At 40.7% G+C, this 18,479-nt stretch overlaps 1 protein-coding gene across 18 annotated transcripts in view; it reads left to right on the top strand.

Annotated features, from left to right (window-relative positions):
* NRXN3 (neurexin 3) overlaps positions 1 to 18,479 on the top strand; it is a 1,062,297-nt gene that overhangs the window by 317,672 nt on the left and 726,146 nt on the right. For all 18 annotated transcript variants that reach the window (XR_012995937.1, XR_012995938.1, XR_012995939.1 and 15 more), the window contains one exon: positions 14,794 to 15,232. Coding sequence is in view for 15 of the 18 variants with exons in the window: in XM_076345216.1 (XP_076201331.1) it covers positions 14,794 to 15,232 (439 nt within the window). In the remaining 3 variants the exon portion in view is untranslated. The remainder of the gene's footprint in view (positions 1 to 14,793; positions 15,233 to 18,479) is intronic.

Consider the following 18,479-nt stretch of genomic DNA (forward strand, 5'->3'; position numbering starts at 1 on the left):
ACTGGAAGGTGTGGATATGCAAAGGCTGAATTTGCAGTCACAAGGATTCTGGTGTAATCTCACCTCCACCAATCTTTTCTCTAGGAAATGGTAACTCCATCCTTGTGTAGAGTGTTTGATAAAAAAAAGATACACTCTTGCTTTCTGAGCTACCTTCAGGATAAGAGAAGGATAGCAATTTCCAGAATGACGAGCAGTTTGTTGGCAACACACCTGCATAAGAATATACGCATGTGGGGATCCACATGCAGATGGTGTGCATTCTTCTAATGCTAATCATAAGCACACTTAAGTTTACTGTCCTGGAAAAACATGTGCATTGCATAAGAATCACAGGTGGAGAGATGAGTACACGTGCACGCATGTATGTACATATAGTAGCGTGCATACAGGTATTGTTTACAGATGTGTATAAACCCATACATATGCCCTTAGAAGGTACCAATGCAGGGATCCATAGTTCAGATCTATATGTGAGTATGTAAATACATATGCCTTCTTATGCATGTATGCACAGTGTATGCATATAGAATCATAGAATCATAGAACCATTGAGGTTGGAAAAGACCTCTAAGATCATCGAGTCCAACCGTCAACCAACACCACCATGTCCACTAAACCATGTCCCTAAGCGCCTCATCTACACGTCTTTTAAATACCTCCAGGGATGGGGACTCCACCACTTCCCTGGGCAGCCTGTTCCAATGTTTCACCACTCTTTCAGTAAAGACATTTTTCCTCACATCCAATCTAAACCTCCCCTGGCGCAACTTGAGGCCGTTTCCTCTTGTCCTATCGCTTGTTACTTGGGAGAAGAGACTGACACCCACCTCGCTACAACCTCCCTTCAGGTAGTTGTAGAGAGCGATGAGGTCTCCCCTCAGCCTCCTTTTCTCCAGGCTGAACAGTCCCAGTTCCCTCAGCCGCTCCTCAGAAGACTTGTTCTCCAGACCCCTCACCAGCCTCGTTGCCCTTCTATGTTTATGTAACATATGTTATGTTTATGTATAATGTTTATGTATGTTTATGCCTTCATATGTTTATGTAAGTGCAAATATACATAGGCACATATTGGCAAACAAATACAGCATGTAAGTTGATTACATGTCCAGACATCAGCAACGAGTCCTGCACTGAGGAATACATATGTGTCCTTGCTTCCAGGATTTTTTTGAAGTTTTGTGACTATATGTCAGCCGTTTCCTCTTATTCCCCTCTTTTTTCCTTCAGTGGCCAATATAACACACAGTCAAGCTTTCTTGGTATGTTAGAAAAAGAATGGCTGACTGATTTCTTTGTATTTTGTGATTTTTGACAGTGCTTGCTCTATGCAAGGAGAATAAAACTGCCATAGAGGAGAAACACTTGGTTCTTTAAGAGTGCCACATAGATGAAACAATCATTTCTATCATTCTGGTCAACATGGTCTGGGTAACAACAAGAGCTGAGCCCCTTTCTCAACCCCCTTCTCCAAAGAAGGTGACTCCAGAAATGGAAGTTCACCATGTTCTGAGACTGTTTGGTGCTGCCACAGTAGTCTCTTCAGTGATCAGTAAAAGTAGGGAAAGGTTGTTGGGACTTGAATGATGGAAGTGGATGGGCAGTCCAGTTAACCAGAAAGGATTAAAAGATTTAAATGGAGAATTTTGGCCAAACAATGGCTAAGGCAGATTTTGTTTTCTACTTAAGATCTGCTATAGATCTTTCTTAAGCATTAAGATAGTACTGAGCAAAACAGAAAATGTAAGATGATATTGTAAATTAGGCTTGTATCAAATAAGCTTTCTTAGATGTGAGATCAGTCTCCCTTATATGTAAAACCAAGCTCCACACAGAGGAGATGGGAACTCTGTGCCTGGATACATTAAAATGGCATTGTAGGAAAAGTAAACAAACTGAGGGAAAAGTTTATTGCCATTTCATGTTTACATTATTGAATTTCAAAGTTGAAAGAGGTTAGTAGATTATTTATACTGATCTGTGTCGCCAAAACATTTCCTCCAGATATTCCTTAGGCATAGGGTAGTAATTAGGAAGAAGAGACATTCTTTCTGACCGTCTATTGATTTGCTGTATGAATTGGCCAAGAATATTCAGTTCCCTCTGCTTCGCTTTCTCTTTCTGTAAATTAGGGATAGTGGCCCTTAATGGGGGAGTGGGAGATAATACAACGGGTTAACGTCAAGACACTAATATTTACAGAGTAACTTAATATGCCCTGTAGGAATTTCTGATGAAAAGTGTTTCTACAATGGAGAGATGTATTTTTTCCAGCTCCCTTTGGGGAAAAGCCTGCCCCCCCCCCTTCCTTTTTTTTTTTTTAAAGAAAGGAAAAAATACATAGTGATAGGCCCACTCCAGAGACAAAATGGTATTGAGAGCTCCCTGCATTTTGCAGAATCAGGTCCAGTGTGTCAGGAACCAGCTAATCAGCTGCCTCTTTTGCCTGGTGCTCACTGCTGACTCCAGCCTCGACCTCTCTACTTACCGAAGAGGTCTTGCCACTCCTGATTGGAGCACCCCACCTACTTTAAGAAGGAAGTGTAATCTGGTGCTGAATGGGGTGCTTAGGCCCTCATCTGTCTCCAATTTCTGCTTCTCATTTCAGTGCTTCCACTGGAAAATTTCACCCTTTTTTTGCTTTTGTTTCATTCTCCTTTCACGTGCTTTCCTTAATGCTCTCTCTCTGCAGTGGAAGCATTCTGGCTGCGCTGACTGCTTCCCCCTCCCCTCTTATCCCCTAGGAGCAGCTGGACTTAGACTCCATACACAGCTTCCAGATCAAAGAAAGGCATAAGGGTGAAGTTTTGCCAACAGCCCCGGTGGGCTCTGGCAGCACCACTGGGCTCTTTGCACTATTTTAATACTATTCCCCAAGAAACCTGTAAAGATGGTGGGGGCTAGGAAAACAGTTTTGTCAGTAAGGGTTGCTCTGGAGGCCAGGTGAGACCATACAAGCAGATGAGGGGGTGCTGTCCCATTCCCAGCCTCCCTTTATTGGTCTCGGACAGTGTAGTGCTGTGCACTAAACCTGTGACTGGTGCAGCTGGGTGGCTTCTGAATGAATAGATGGACTAGACTTTTTGGCACCATGGTAACTGGGACTCAGTCCCAAACAGAAGATAGATTTTTTTTTTTTTTTTAAATTTTATTTTTTCCCCCCTCTTCCTTTTGTTAGTGCTGGAAGCTGTAGAGCTGGAGGTCACAGCTGAGAGAGTTTTTAGATACATGTAGGAAAAAGATGTAAAAGAGCTTCTGGTTATCTTCCTAGCATCGAGGTGGTGTTATAAGATGACAGTATTTTTCTCTTGATGTCTCTTTAGGTAGGAAATTAATTACATTCCCTGTCTCCTCCAGCAAATATTCAAGTGAATATTTAGTTCATCGCTTCTCTGTTTTTGTACACCATAAGGCCCAGTGCAGATAAATATTTGGGGAATCCTACCTGTGGAGGGTTTGAACTTTGGTCCATGCCTTGGAATTTGAACAGAGGTGAGCAAAGAGATCCTGGGGAGATGCCCGTGTTGGCAGGTTTTTGCACAGAGCAACAAGAGAAGCATTAAAAAAAAGTTTAGAAACCCACAGTATTTCAGTCTAGATATATGGGGACAGGTCCTCCTCCTCCTCCTCCCCAGTCCGTCTAGACCTGTGTAGTGCACTATGACAGGTGGTGTCAGCTGTGGGGTAGTGCCATGCTGCTGATGGCACTTCTTCAGCAGACCCGGAGTATCTTTGCTCCCTCTCAGGAGGAGAGCCTAGCTGAAGGCATGCCTCTTACTTTGGCTACCATTGCAGAGGGAAGGAGATGCCAGTGCCCCTGCGACCTTTGTGCTAAGGCTGAGGGAGGGAGACACACGATGGGATGCAGCACCCCCAGCTGCTCTCATCAGGCTACAGTGACACCACCCTGCTACCGTGACACCACTTTAAGTTTGTGGACTAAGTCCACAAACTACGCAATACTAAATCCACTAAATACTTCCTTTGATGCTCTAATTGCATCGATATTCGAGCAGTGCTCACTTTTAAGCATGCGCTCTCCCATATGTAATAGTAAATGTTTTCGGTTTGTTTTTTGCTGGACAAGTGACAAAAACATAGAAAAGGCCACTGCAATTGGCACAATTTCCCTAGCACATTGGAAGCCTAGGCAGTGAGACTAATGCTTGACTGGCATATGGGGACTGAACTACCTTCTTGTACCTGCCAGGGATATTCTTGTGAAGCAGGCTCAAGGCATATTGGCTAGGGAAGATAGGTAGTGGGGGAAAACTGCATATGTGTAAGTGAGCAGTATCTATTCAGTATTTTCACAGAAGACTTTAAACATTGATGTCCTCATTAAAACACATTTTATCACTGAAATGAAAAGCTTAGTGAAATGAAGAGTTTCTGTCCCAAAGAAGGTTCCTCCAGCCCACGTTTGTTTTCATTGTTGCTGGTAAGATTTTTTTTTTTAAATGAAAATCTCTCAGAACTTCAGAATTGAATTCATATGTAACATTCTGATATTCCCTGAATCAAATTATTTCATATTAATTATTGAGCTGACCCCAAATACTCTGGAGCCAGTTTAACAAGAACTGTATTTTCCTATCCAGTGCAGTTCCATGTGGTAGCTGTCCTGTAGGGCTCTTGTGTCCCATTCTCCCATAGGGGCCAGAGTATTTGGTCAAGCTGCTTTGTGGTAAAACCAGTCATGTGTATCTTCTGATGTCAGGTGGGACACTGGCATTGTGTCATGTGAAAGTATTTCCTTAGAGAGTGCAGGCCAGAGGTAGAAATGGGGACCACCATTGGAAGTAAATGCAATGTCTGGAAAATACTGTTTTATGTTATGGTAAGTTCATACAAAAACTTTTCTGTTAAGTTTGATGAAACTAAACATGCCATTTTGGGTTGCAACGGCTTGAAGTGAAGCATTTCATTGCTAATTTTCTGTTAGGAAAATGGAATTCTGTGTTAGAAAGCCATCCTGATGGAAACATTCACCCAGCCATACTAAACACATCTATTTCCTGAGATAGGTCTTTTTGTACTTGCAGAACCTTAGGTGGATTTGAAACACAATGAAATCACTAAGTGGAGTGTTATTTGCTAAGTCATTGTCTGATACAGTTTTCAGTGTCTTGTGTAATAAGGTTCAAGACTTAGATGATCAATGGGGCCATCCTAAAATAATTCCTCTCTGCCTTTCAGATGAAATCCTTAAGGCACTTGACAGTAATCATTTCCTCACATACTCATCACTGAACCAAGCTAGACAGATTTAGCTTGTGCTAGCTAGACAAATCTGAGATTTCAGGATGCATTTGGGAGGAGCAGAGCATTCTGTAACTGGTGAATGTCTATATAAGCTCAATACAGAACTGAATGTAATTGAAGTCAACTACTGCATGCTGGTAAATAAGCTTCTGTGATGATGATTTCTTTTTTTTTTTCTTCTTTTAACTCTAAAAAAGCCGTCAAACCCTCATTAGCTAGGAATTTCATTTGTAAATTTAAGCTTTTCAAATTTGTGAGATATCAGAATTGTTTTAATATAAAGTTTATTCTTCCTTTCTGTACATCAAATACTAGGAAAGCCTTTAGCTACATTGTAATTTCCCCTTTCTCATGTCCCACCCCCCACCCCCAACACAGAATCATATAAAATAAAACTGGAATGGGCCATAAGAGGTTATTTAATCCTTTCTGCTTCCACTGTCCCAAGACAAAATCAGTGACATATATGTCAGTCTTGACAGCAATTTGTTTAACCTGTAATTAAAGGTCTCCAGTGATGGTTGCTCCTCAGGCAATCTCTTCCAGTGCTTCACTGTTCTTAAATTAAAAAAGCTTTTCCTATCATCAATTCTAACACTTCCTTGCTGTAATTTTTGCCCATTATTTCCTGTCCTTTTCAGCATAGATACAAAGAACAGATTGTTCCTTTCTGCTTTGAGGCAGCCCTTTTACATTTGAACACTGTTATAATGTCTCCTTGCAGTTTTCTTTATGTTAAAAAGAAGCAATACTTTCAATCTTTCTTCTATTTTCTAGACGTCTGGTTATTCTCATTGCTCTCCTCAGGACTCTTTCCAACAGTCCCACTCCTTTCTTGAAGTGCAATTCTCCAAACTGGACATGATCTCCAGCAGAGTAAAGCACTGTCTCCTCCTGTGTCTCCAAACATTCCAGGATGCTACATTCAATCCACCCAATGAATGATTTTCTGTGTGTAGCTATTGTGTTTCTTTATTCTGTCTTTTTTTACCTCTGCGCTATACAGGCTCAGTGTAGAACATAGAATTTCCTCATTATTGTATACGCATGAATATTTGTAAAATACTGACATCTCCTCTATGCCCTTCTATCCAGAGACACGTCCAAAGTACAAGTTGCTTTTCAAGGCTAGCATGGTGTATGCCTGTGTCTATGGCCTGTGGCACAAGTAAGGAACATCATAGCTGGCTGTCTTGGCTTCCCTGTCCTGCAGCTTTTACTCTTCTCTGTTACTAGGCCAAATGGAGGTTGAATAGAACATGAAGCAAGAGGGAAGTTCAAGTTTGTGCGCCTGAATCCACAGTGAAATGCCTTAAACACTTTGCCATGACACAAAGGTGAACTCTGCTACTGTCAAATATCAGTCAGTTAGTTACTTTTTCACTTCAATATTAACAAGTATCAGCTAGTTTTTAGGAACAGACTGAGAAATCTAAGTCTAATTTCTCAGAGCATTTCTTTTAGCTTTAGTAGTAAAGACGAAATCTCTCCTTGTCTTCACTTACACCTTTTGGTTAATGAGCACTTCTGCAAAACCAATTCCATGACCTCAAGTTGGCCACCATGATGTGAGGAATATACTTTTGAAAATATTTGAGTTTAGGTGGCTTTATCACAATTGCTTAGGAAACCTGTGGACAAGTGATATTTTAAGAAATCCAGAAACTATACCTCATTTCCTGTGATCCCTTTCTTCACTTATGGCAGAACTTGAAGTTTCTGTAGCAAGGAAAGAAGAGGACTTGACACTTCCACCACAAAAGAGCATTCATCCTGAAATCACAGTCCACGCTACAACCAATTCTACTTAATCTTACTGCTGCCTATGCTGTGCCTTTTCAGTAGCTGAGGAAACAACTTTAGTCTTTGAGGCTAATACAGAATTCTTCAGCAACATTTCTCTTGCAACTATAAAGGCTTCTCCCCCCTCTATACAGCGTCATGCCTTTTTTCACAAATAAATATATATAATTTCTAATGTTCCCATCATGTTTGTCTCAAGATGCAATTGTGGGGTCTGCTATTCCCTTTGAAATCAAAATTTTCTTCAACAGTAGACCAAATGAATTAGCAGTCAGTGCATCCCAGCATGGAGGATGCAGAAAGCCACCCATGTGATAAAATAAATTCTGTCCTTATTGCTACCTGTGAAAAGGAAGGAATCCAAGAAGTAGGTCATTTCACAAACCTGCTTTTCTGTAGTCTGAATGCTGCAATGCAACACCAAGAATAAGTCAGGCTGTAGAGCATCTGACATTTCAGTCGCTTAGCAATATTTATAGCTAACTCAAGAAGCAGCAGGCTCAGTATATGCAAAAACATATTGTACAGCTCTAGACATATATTAGAACTTCAATAAATAGCTGTAAAGCAACTTTTCCCCCCTAAAGTTTGGAATCTCTCTCATTCATATATTTGGTTGGTCGTAAGGCAAAAAGTCTTAGATCTTATTCCAAAAAGGCATAGATAGAAATGTTTGATCTTTGTCTTGGTATATTCCAAGGCGAAAGATAAGGCAGCAAGATGGACTTTGATCTGCCTTAATCTGTTTAAGCTTGCTCCGGGATACCCTGTGAATGATTTGGGTTGGTGTTAACTCTGTAGCAACTGTGAAAACACTCTGATGTCCTGCATTCTCATGAGAAGCAGGGGCTTATTTTCTGGCTTAAAGGATAGTTGTGACCACAACGAAGTACTGGGTCCTCTGTCCTCAGTATCTGTTAAGGAAACAGTCTCATTAGACCAGTTGAAGAAATTCCACCCTGCCTTTTTCAGCCCTTTTTTACTAGCACCTTGAATCCCTTTTCTTTCTCTTTCTTTATATCCTACTTCAGGGAGCGCTTCCCTGTATCTTCCTATAAGTCTTCTGAAACTAAATCATTCTCTTGTCTCTTCTGGAGTTTTCCACAAAACTTGAAGTTATTCAGAACCTATAATTGCTTTGTAAGGTGGAAAAAATTTTGTAGGGAAGCTTGAAATAGTTCTGCCTTATCGTTTAAGCATTCTACTCACCATATTCCTATTTTTAGCTGGGTAAACACATGTTCTTTGTTAAACATAATTCAGCTAAAATGTAGTATCACATTACTTTAGTCAACATAGCACAAATCATATTTGAGTCTTACTTGTTTGGTTTCAGTTACTTTTCATCAATGTTCGATGTATTGGTTTTTATGACAGGTAAATTAACTCCTTCAGTGTGGTGAATGGTGATTGTGTTTGTTTATTACCTGAATACAGTTGTTATCCCAGTGAACCATCAAATATGTTTAGACGAGGTATGCACAGTCCACATACAGTTCTTTAAATAAGTATAGCAGCTTTAGCTATCCATCACTGAAGCCTTGGATCGCTGCATACATAGTCTGTCCCAACCACAAAATAAAGCGCTGTTAGCTGGTGTGTTTGTTTCTGCTTGCTGGTTGGGGCAGGCTAGAAACACATAGTTCTGGTAAACCAGCTCATAAACTGTAATTTATTAAGCTGCAGAAACTTGTCTGGTTCAGTGCAGCTGCCTTTAACGAAGTCTTAGAAAGTCTCTAGGTTGAATGTCTTGCAGTTAGCCCTTCTGAGAAGTGTTATGGGCAGTTGGTGAAGGGGGGCAGCCTGTGACAGAAAAAAGCAATTGGTGATACACAGGATGCAGTAGGTGAACAACTTGGCTGAACTTCAGAGGTGCTCTTCCTAGCTAGCTAAACTTATGCAGCCTTCAGGTTATTGCCCTTTTTCATGATGGTTCATGGTGGCCATCTTCTAATTTGCCAGGCTAACAATGGCCATTACCCTTTGGAGCATGCCTGTGTCCAGCCTGCACCAAAACCCATGTTTCCTGCTTAATAGCACCAACCTGGAGAAGAATCTTTATATTGGCTACTGGCAAAGTCTAGCACATCATTTTTCCTCACTTTTGTTGCTCCCTCTCTATCTGCAGCTTCACTTGATTGCGGAGAGACGCTTTTCATCATTGTGAAAAGCCATCTGATTAGAGCTCTCATTAACCCATGAGTGAAGCTTCTTATAAGTTTAGCTGGAGAAATTCCTTGAATGCTTCAGAATTGCAAAGTTGCCATTTTTAAGAAACCTCAAAACTAGATTGCCAATTTGTTTTAGCTCAGCTTAAAACAAACTCTTCTTTCTCAGCAGATTTAAAGGAAACTTAATTTACTGTATATCTTTTTATCCCTCAAAATGTCTCAGATGTCATGGAATTCTACTGCTGATTATCAGAGACTGTGTGTATCTGGACTATCCCATCCACGACCATCCATCTATACTGGTCCAATTCATTAAACAAAGGCATTGAACAGTCTAAATATTCCTCTGTTAAAGTGTATTTAGAAGCAGTCCTCATGGAAAAGGAAAAAACACTTTTTTCATTGTTCTAATTTCATTTTTGGCATATAAAGCAATTTTAAGATTGGAAGTATGAAGGCTACTTTTCAAATGCTCTGTGCATAGCTTTTGCTAGTCATTTTCTTCCCCTTTCTCTTTTCTACCTTCCTGCCTGGAATAACTGTAAAGTAGATGTGTATGTGTCACAGGAATCATCTCCTTCACTCCCTTAGGCCTCTTGACCTTCTCTGATACACATATCAGATATGGGATGAACTCGAGCTTGTCTCTGTTTAAACAGGAAAGATCAGCTTTGTTCAGAAAGCCATCTGATAACAATGGACAAATTTATGGGCATTGCTTTGCTTACTTCTAAGTTGTTATGGAAGCCATGTCCCAGAGTGGCACTAGAAGACTATGTCCTAGTGAGGGACAGCTCTCTGAGTCAGTCATGGCCTCATTTGGAGTTAAAGAGGTGTAGGTTTCAATCAGTATTTTGGTATATCCTAAAGAGCCCTCAAGTTAGTTCAGAGATTGCTGGTAAAATGAGACTACGAGGTAGGAAGTGTTATGCAGATGATAGGTTCTACTGCTGGCAGACAGCTTCCTCAGTGAAACACGAAAATGTTTCTTCTCTGGCTTGCAGCAGGTGACTCTAAGAAACTAGTTCTTGAAGCCTATATATTTAGAATTATAGAATCAAGCTTTTTGTCCTAGACTTTTTACTTCCCTTCCTTTTTAATGGTAGGTTGCAATGTAGGATCACAAACGAATAAGAAAGCCTCACTGAAAGCACTGGTGGCAAGTCAGACCAGAATTGACACAAGCATCTTCTCCTTTACCAGGCAGTTTTAACATTTGGGAAGGATGTGTTTCATCTATCCTGGAAAACTGCACTGAAGCATCTGTTGATTACATTAAAACACAAAGATTCATAGGTTATGAGGCCAGAAAGAGCCATTATGGTAATCTGGGCTGATTTGCTATATAATTAATTCCTGTCTTAGTATGTCTTTTAGAGAAAACAAGATACTATTTTAATTTAAAGTTTGCCAGTAGCAGAGAACACACCATAACCTGTAGTAAATTATTTTAATAGCAAATTACCCTCATGTAAAAATAAGTCATAATATTTTAAAATGTGAATTTCTCTAACTTCAATTTCTAGCCCCATTATTCCTTTGTCACATGGATTGAAGAGCCCTCTATCGCCAAATTCCATTTTCTGCACAGGTACTCGTAGATAGTAATCGAATCACCCTTTAACCTCTACCTATTAAACAGACTGAATTTGAATGTTCTTCATTATGGGACACGCATTCCAGTCATTTAATTATATTCCCTTTTCTCATTCTTGAACTTTTGGTTTAACAATTGAACCGCGGCTATCAGAAGCTGCCTTAGCGTTTCATTGCCCAAGCCAGAGATGCTGTTGGCTCTCTATTCCTGCTCAGGATTCACCTTGGTTTTACACCCAAGGATTATTTTTATCTTTTTGTTTATAGTGCTGAGAGTTGTGGTGTACCTGATTATACATCAAGATCTTGATGTCCAAATGTGGCTGTCAATGATACCTCAAGTCAGCTATGTGAACACTTGTACTTCTTCCTTAAACACAGGTGCTTTTTAAATTTCTCAAGCTAGGTTGTGGGTTTGGTTTTTTTTAAAGAAAATAATGTAGAACAACAAACACTTGAATAATAGAGATTCAGATTGGGGTGGATCTGTTCCTTTGAAAAGACTGAATTCAGAACTCTTGTATCTACTCAACACCCTTTCTCCTCTCTTCCCCAAGTCTTCCTTTGTGCTTGCTTTCTTGGTCCTTTCTTTCAAACTTGCTCTCAGATCCTCCATTGTTAGTGACTTTCTGGGTTACAACTGACTCCATGTAATTTTCTCTAGATCCTTTGAAAGCCTTCTGTCTCAAGGATTCTCTGGCTGTGGTACGGGTATGACTAATGAAATACAAGGCAGTCTGCAGCAAACCCCAAATAAACCCAGAAGAGATGGTGATTGTTACTTAAGTATCAAATATGTGAAAGGGGGAGATGTAACCTGTATGCGGCTCAGCTGAGAGCTGGAATCTGCTTATGTGTATGTGATCATATTCCTTCTACCAGCAACCTGCAGAGGTTGCTGAAAGCAGATGGCTGAGTCATAGCTAGATACAACCCAACACCAGCCATCAACCATATGTAGGGTATTGTGCTACCTGTCTGCTCCTCTCATATGTGGAAAGGCTGGGTCAAGGTACAGTTTAGAAGAGTGTTGGTTTTAGCAACTGTTAGTAGTATCCTATAAGGGCAGTTCTCCTATGTTAGGATCATTAAAGTCACAGTTCATTCAGGCCTGGCATTCTCTTGCCCACCAAAGCAACTCCATACTGGGGTGAAATAAAAAATGCAGCGTTGTGCTGAAGTTGTACCAGTCAGGGAGTCCCATGTGTATGTGCTGGCAGAAGGACTCTGCCCACAGGAACCCATTTCCAACTACCCTCTTTCCCAGGCTGTCCCTGCAGAGGGACAAGGAGTAGACTGTGCACAACCTACTATACACTTAGATTCATTAAGAACATGACAAAAGCCCTACTGGGCCTGAAGAACAGTCAATCCATTTATTTACCCAGTATTCTGCCTCCAATAGTGGCAGGTGCAAGTGCTGTTTAGGGAGAGCGTGTGAGCATGGCTACTACCAGTGGTGCATTCCCCTTACAGTCCCACAGCATCCACTGCTATTGGATTAGGATTATTAGAAGGTCTGTCCCTTCCTTTTCCCTTTAATATCAGTTTGTGGACTTGCTGTCCATTTATCTTTCTGGTTCTTTTTGAGCCTGCTGATGCTGCTTCCACGACCTCCTGTGGCAGCAAGTTCCAGAAGTTCACCACCCTCTCTGTAAATAAGTACTTCCAAAAATCCATTTTAAACTGATATCCTAAAAGTTTCAGCGAGTGCCTCTAGTTCTATTATTGCTGGATTTGGCAAAGGCAGTTCTACATTAACCTCCATCTTCTGTAAACTTCAATCATATTTTTTCTCAGTCCTCTCCAAATATAAGAGCCCTGGCCTTTTCAGGCTATCCTCATAAAGCATCCTGTTCCACCCTCTTAATTGTTCTGTTTATTTTCCTCTGTACCTTCAGCTCCTCTTGTTTCCTCGAGATACAGAGACAGGACTGCATGCAGTGCTCAGAACTAGTGTTTGTGGAAAGCACTGGACTTGCTGCACACACAAAGTATGTGCAGAAGTCCTGGGCAGTCCAGATAGCTGGACGTGCAAGGAGTACATCTCACACTTCTTACGTGTGCCTTTCCTGGGTACAAAGGTAGCTGCAGCTCGTCTCTGCTGTCTGGCTGAAGTGCACCTTGTTGTCTGGCAAGAGGGGGAGGCTGTAATGCACAGCCTTGCTGAGTCACTGGAGGGAGGTGTATGGTCTGTCTAATGAGAGCATTTGACATGGTTAATCCGTAGAATGAAACTACTACAGTCCCACAAATTGAAAATATATTTTATTCATGTTGCAGATATTAATAGACTTGATGTTTTTGAAGTCTGTGTGAGGGCAGAGTGTTTTTTTGGGAATTGGAGCAAAACAAGCTATTGTGGGTCAATACTGTCCTCTGCTGGGAGGAACTACAGCTTTGTGCAATGACTCCAAAGGGGAATTAACAGCTGACTTCCCCTTTCACTCTGATGTAGGGTGTTTTGCCTTTGCAACAGGAAAATCTGATGCTGTGCTGGCTGCACTGGGAAAATTCTCCTTTAATGCTTAGCAAAAGCTGGAAATTCTTTGCTTGCTACAAATGTGTTGAATTGTGATTTCATTTATTTTTCATCCTGAGGTCACCTACTTTAGAAGCTTATCCCTCATTGTCTCCCTCATTTGCCTTTTAATATTTACTGCACTCTCATTTCTCTGACTTTCCTGTCCTATTTGTAAAAATTTTGTAAAAAACAATGCATATCTCCTTTCCTTTTTCTTTTCATAGCAAATTGCTGACAACTCATCCTGCTAGCATTTTGAAAGCAGAAATCAAATGTGTGTGTATGTATATGCTATATGTAATAGGCACAAAGTATTTTAAAATAATAACTCCTTAGAAGAAATCAGAGTCGTCAGTAGCATCGCAGAACATGAATTCAGTCAAAATTGTGCTAGTTGCAGAAATGGTTTTGCTTGCTGTATGTGCCAGCTCTGGGTTTAGCAGGCATGGAAGGTGGTTGAGAGGAAGTACAGCTTACAAATATTTCAGTTTTGTGCCTTCTCCAGTCCCTGCCTCTGTGAGAATGGCACAGGGCAGAGAGGAGTCCTCTTTGTGAGGAATTAGTTCTGTACCTGTGAGAAAGACGAGGGCAGGAGGTCTGGACTCCTGAGCAAGCCAGGCGTGCTCAGGAGTGCTTGCCTGTTTGGAACTCTTCTCTTGGCTAATTTCCATCCATGTAGCAACACAGAGTCCAGAGTTCTGGTCCTTAACCCAGAGAGGGTAAAAGTCCAGGCACTGAACACGTACAGGCTTTTATGTGTTAGCACAGAGAGCATAGGTTTCTTGAAGCGAGGGTAAGCTATGCAGACATCTCTATAGCACATTTGTGCCTGTAGTGATCTAAGATTTCTTGGTCAGAGAAATTTTAAGTATTTGTTCATTTTTTCTTGTAGCTCTTTAGGAGCCACAGGGCAATCACCAACGGTTCACAGCAACTTGCTTAAATTTTTTTGCATCTCTCTCCTAGTAGTTAAGTGGGCTTTTAGGAATAATAGAGAAATGACAGTGGTGGTACAGAGTTCCCTGCTGTGGCTAGCAGAGATGGACATGGAGGTTACACTTTGTTATGTATTTTGTATGGGATTTATGCAAATATAACAGCACGATACCAGACACACACTGTATTTTATGTACAAAAGCTTTTACAGCAGAGTGGGCCTGTGGTAGAGTTAATTGTTCTCACTGTCCTTCAGTTAAATGTTCTCTTCTGCCTGCTTATCTGATCTATAGTCATCGCAAAGTACCTGTTGCTGTCATTTCTATACAGAATCCTGGTTGTGCTGCCTCCTTCTGTCATCGTGTTAGGCTCTTGCATGGTCTCCTTTCTGCTCCCTATTGCCGTTTGGGATAAGTTTATCTCCCATGGCTGAAAGTAATTGGGGTATTTGTACTGTATGCAGGATTGATGTATGATGTTTTTCCTTGTGTCTGGCAGGTTGTTTATAAGAATAACGACATTCGTCTGGAGCTGTCTCGCTTGGCACGGATTGGTGATACTAAGATGAAGATCTACGGGGAAGTGAAATTTGTATGTGAGAATGTGGCTACACTGGATCCCATCAGCTTTGAGACACCTGAGGCCTATATTAGTCTGCCTAAATGGAATACCAAAAGGATGGGCTCCATCTCATTTGATTTCCGAACCACTGAACCCAATGGACTGATCCTTTTCACCCATGGCAAGCCTCAGGAGAGGAAAGATGCCAGGAGCCAGAAAAATACAAAGGTAGATTTCTTTGCAGTTGAGCTTCTAGATGGGAACCTCTACTTGCTGCTGGACATGGGCTCTGGGACCATTAAAGTCAAGGCCACCCAGAAGAAAGCCAATGATGGAGAGTGGTATCATGTGGATATTCAACGAGATGGAAGATCAGGTAGAGTGATAACTTTTTCTTAAGTAGATTAATCTTTCAGATCCAGACCTAGGGCTGTGTATTAATTCTCAGAACCTTCAAAAACTGTTAGATATGAGTCACCTTCTTACAAAAACTTAGTGTTACTCCAGTGATGTTTATCCAGCAAAGCAAAGTTGTGAATAGCTAGGTTTTCATTAAACGTTAGTGTGAACTTTGGATGGCATATCACAGAGGCAGTCTATTAATATTTTATTCACTATCTTCAGATATTCTGGACCTATCTTTGCAATTACATACATAGTTATAGTGATGTCGTCTTTGTAGGCCGTGGTAAGGTTTAAGATCCTTCAGAACCATTATTATTTAGTTCTTGGTTTGAGAAAGTCTCACTGATCTACTTCGTGTTTCTGTCCAAAAAGAAACTTAGTAGAAACCAAATGAAAACTTATTGCTGTGACCTAATATTACCATCTTCTTCTGAATCTTGTGTCTTTAAAGAGCAGGGGTTTGGGATCTTGTCATGAGGAAAAGAAAAGCAATGGGCACAACCAGTGACAAAATTATGGTGACAAATCAACCTTTTCATCCTATTCTGTTTCCTTTAGTGTCTTGTAGTTTTCAGTTAGGTTTCTTTACTCTCTCTCGGATGCCAAATTAGAGTCTTTCTTAATATCATCCATTCAGTGGATGTTCCTTTTTTTCCTTGAAGATTCTCATTTTCAAAAATGCATTTTAGTATATTTCTAATAATATACCTACCATGCAATTTCCAAGAGGTATTTTGTTTGTTTCTAGCACTGGATATCAAGCTAACATACTCATGATGTACTCTGAAATTGTGTAAGGAAACAAAATGATCAAATACTGTAACTTCATCTTGAAAATATGTGAACAATTGTACTTGAATTCTTCCTGAACCATTGGGATCTCAAAGCCTGGCCATATATCGCTTCAAAGGGAATTTTGCTTACATTTGCAAGTGGATTTGGGATTTGTCTGGTGATCTCCAGATGATAGCTTTTAGTCCCTAATTTTATGTTTCCAGTTGCTGAACGCCATCAGTAGAGAGAATGCAGTGCTAGAATTTGCTTCCCTTGAGTTTTCAAAAGAGCTGACTTTTAGATACCATGCAAAGTCTAGCTGTTTGAACAGGTCTTTGCCTGAAGCTGGTTTTCTCTTTGATGATGTGAGGGGTTTCTTTGTATTTGGCATGGTGGTCTACTAGGACTTAATATGTGTGGTTATATATTGCTATCTCCTAAAGACATTGATAAGAACATTTTATAAAGGAAGCCATAAATAAATAAATGGAGCTTTGATTTCTTTAGAATTGCTAAAATTTAATTAACTTCCAAGGATAAACTCAATTAGTTGTGTTCAGTACTGCCTTCAGTTTTGCTTGCTCACTTGGGGACTGTCTGGTCCCTGGAGAGGCAGCTGCAGAAGGAGAAGAAACAGAAATGACACTAAGCTCTCTGCTAAGAAAGTTTGTAAAAACCCAGGAAGAGGGACACACATTCATTTGGGCTAGGAAGGTGTGGCAGATGACATTGCTACTTGGTGGATGAGGCTGTAGGACTGACTTGTTTTGTCACTTGGCAGGGAGGTTTGTGATGTTCTGGACACTGATTAGAGATAACAAATTTTGAATTAAAAGCACTTTGCTCAACAAGAATTAACATATTTGTAAGTTCTTGTCTTTTTTTTTTTTTTTTTTTAATTTAATTGCATTTTCTACTGACGATGAGTACTGGGTTAATGGTCCTAGTGGCTGATGTCTTATCTCCCCAGAAAACCAGGATGCTGGCATTGATTTCTTCACACCATACCTTTAGCAAGCATCAACCACTCTTATCCAGTGGTACTTTTGGTAGGTATGAGAAGGAAGTTCAGGATCTCTTCTTGTTTAGTCCTTGGCTTTTCTCCCACGTGCAGACCAGAAAATGGTTACACCTTGGAGATTTTTTTTTAAATTTTTTTATTTGTTAAATGTGGATGCCTGTCAGCTAGAAACTGAACTGAAATAATAAACTTGCTTAATGTAGGCTACAAAACAGCCATTTGGGTTTAATGAACTAGTGACCTAGAGGTTCTGATTCTCACTACTAAAGCAGCCAGGCCTTTATTAGGTGTCATCTCTCCCCTTCTTCTTCCCATTTCTGTAACAGTCCAAAACTTCAGGCTCTGCTGAGCTTAGTAAAATAGCCTAAAAATCCAAATATTCACTACTACAATGTACTAAGGCAGGAGCGCAAATGCTGGGGAAGCATGACAGTCGTGCTCAAATAACCTCTGGCACCTCTAGTCCCCTTAGGATTTGTGTATGTTTTCGTCTGTGTTGGCTGCCAGAGCAACAAAAGCTGTCTTTTCTCTCTACTCGGACAGAAGCTGACAGTGTGGACATGGACACCTAGTGTCCTGTAACCTTTCTGTCCTTGGGGAAAGCTCATACAAAGTGTCCACAAAACCTGTCACAATTTCTAGCTGGGGAATATTGAGCACGTTACACAAGACAATGTTTTTGGCTGGGTATTGGCTACAAAACACACATGTTGTCCCACCCATTCAGACACTAAAAGTATTACCGGAAAGTTTGGTCTATGGTTGCATCAGTGCACTACTTTGTATACCAGCTCTGCCCTCAGTAACTGGGGTCTTTTGGTCTGTTTGCTCTTTAGCACTGCACGAAGTACCTAAGGGACTGGAAAGGAGATGCTTAGATGCTTCTGATTTCTCAAGATGGGATTTGATCTACCTAAACAGAGTTGCAAATGTGGGATTTGGGGAAAAAAAAAAAAAAAGATGTCAGCTCATGTGACAGCTCCTTCCTAGGGTCAATGCAGGATTTCTCCGTCTCAGCAGATTGGTCTTAAAAGTGCTGTGCATCAAGCTAGTACCATCTCCTCACAGGAATAGTTGCAGGGTACAAAACACTGGCAGAAAGTTGAGGCTGCTATCTAGCCTATTTCCTTCCATCATCTCAAGCTCTTTCTCAAGGTTTTACACTTCTCCTTGGTATTTCTTCTCTTTTGGAGGGTTTCTTTACCATTGTGGCTTTTGCAGGTCGTGTTTGTTTTCTCCATAGTGGCAGCTGTCTGGAGCTCAGCCCTCCAGTATTTTGGTTTATTCTAGTCTTTTGAGTAATATGTACTCCACATGCTGCTTTTGAGGAGTAACAGCAGAGATGCTGGAAGAGAGGATGTGATCCTGTGGCTCTGTGACACACTGCCTTTACGACTGTAGGTGTATTGTCACATCTTCTCTT

The sequence above is a fragment of the Aptenodytes patagonicus genome, chromosome 7 (assembly GCF_965638725.1).
Source record: "Aptenodytes patagonicus chromosome 7, bAptPat1.pri.cur, whole genome shotgun sequence".
NCBI lineage: Eukaryota > Metazoa > Chordata > Aves > Sphenisciformes > Spheniscidae > Aptenodytes > Aptenodytes patagonicus.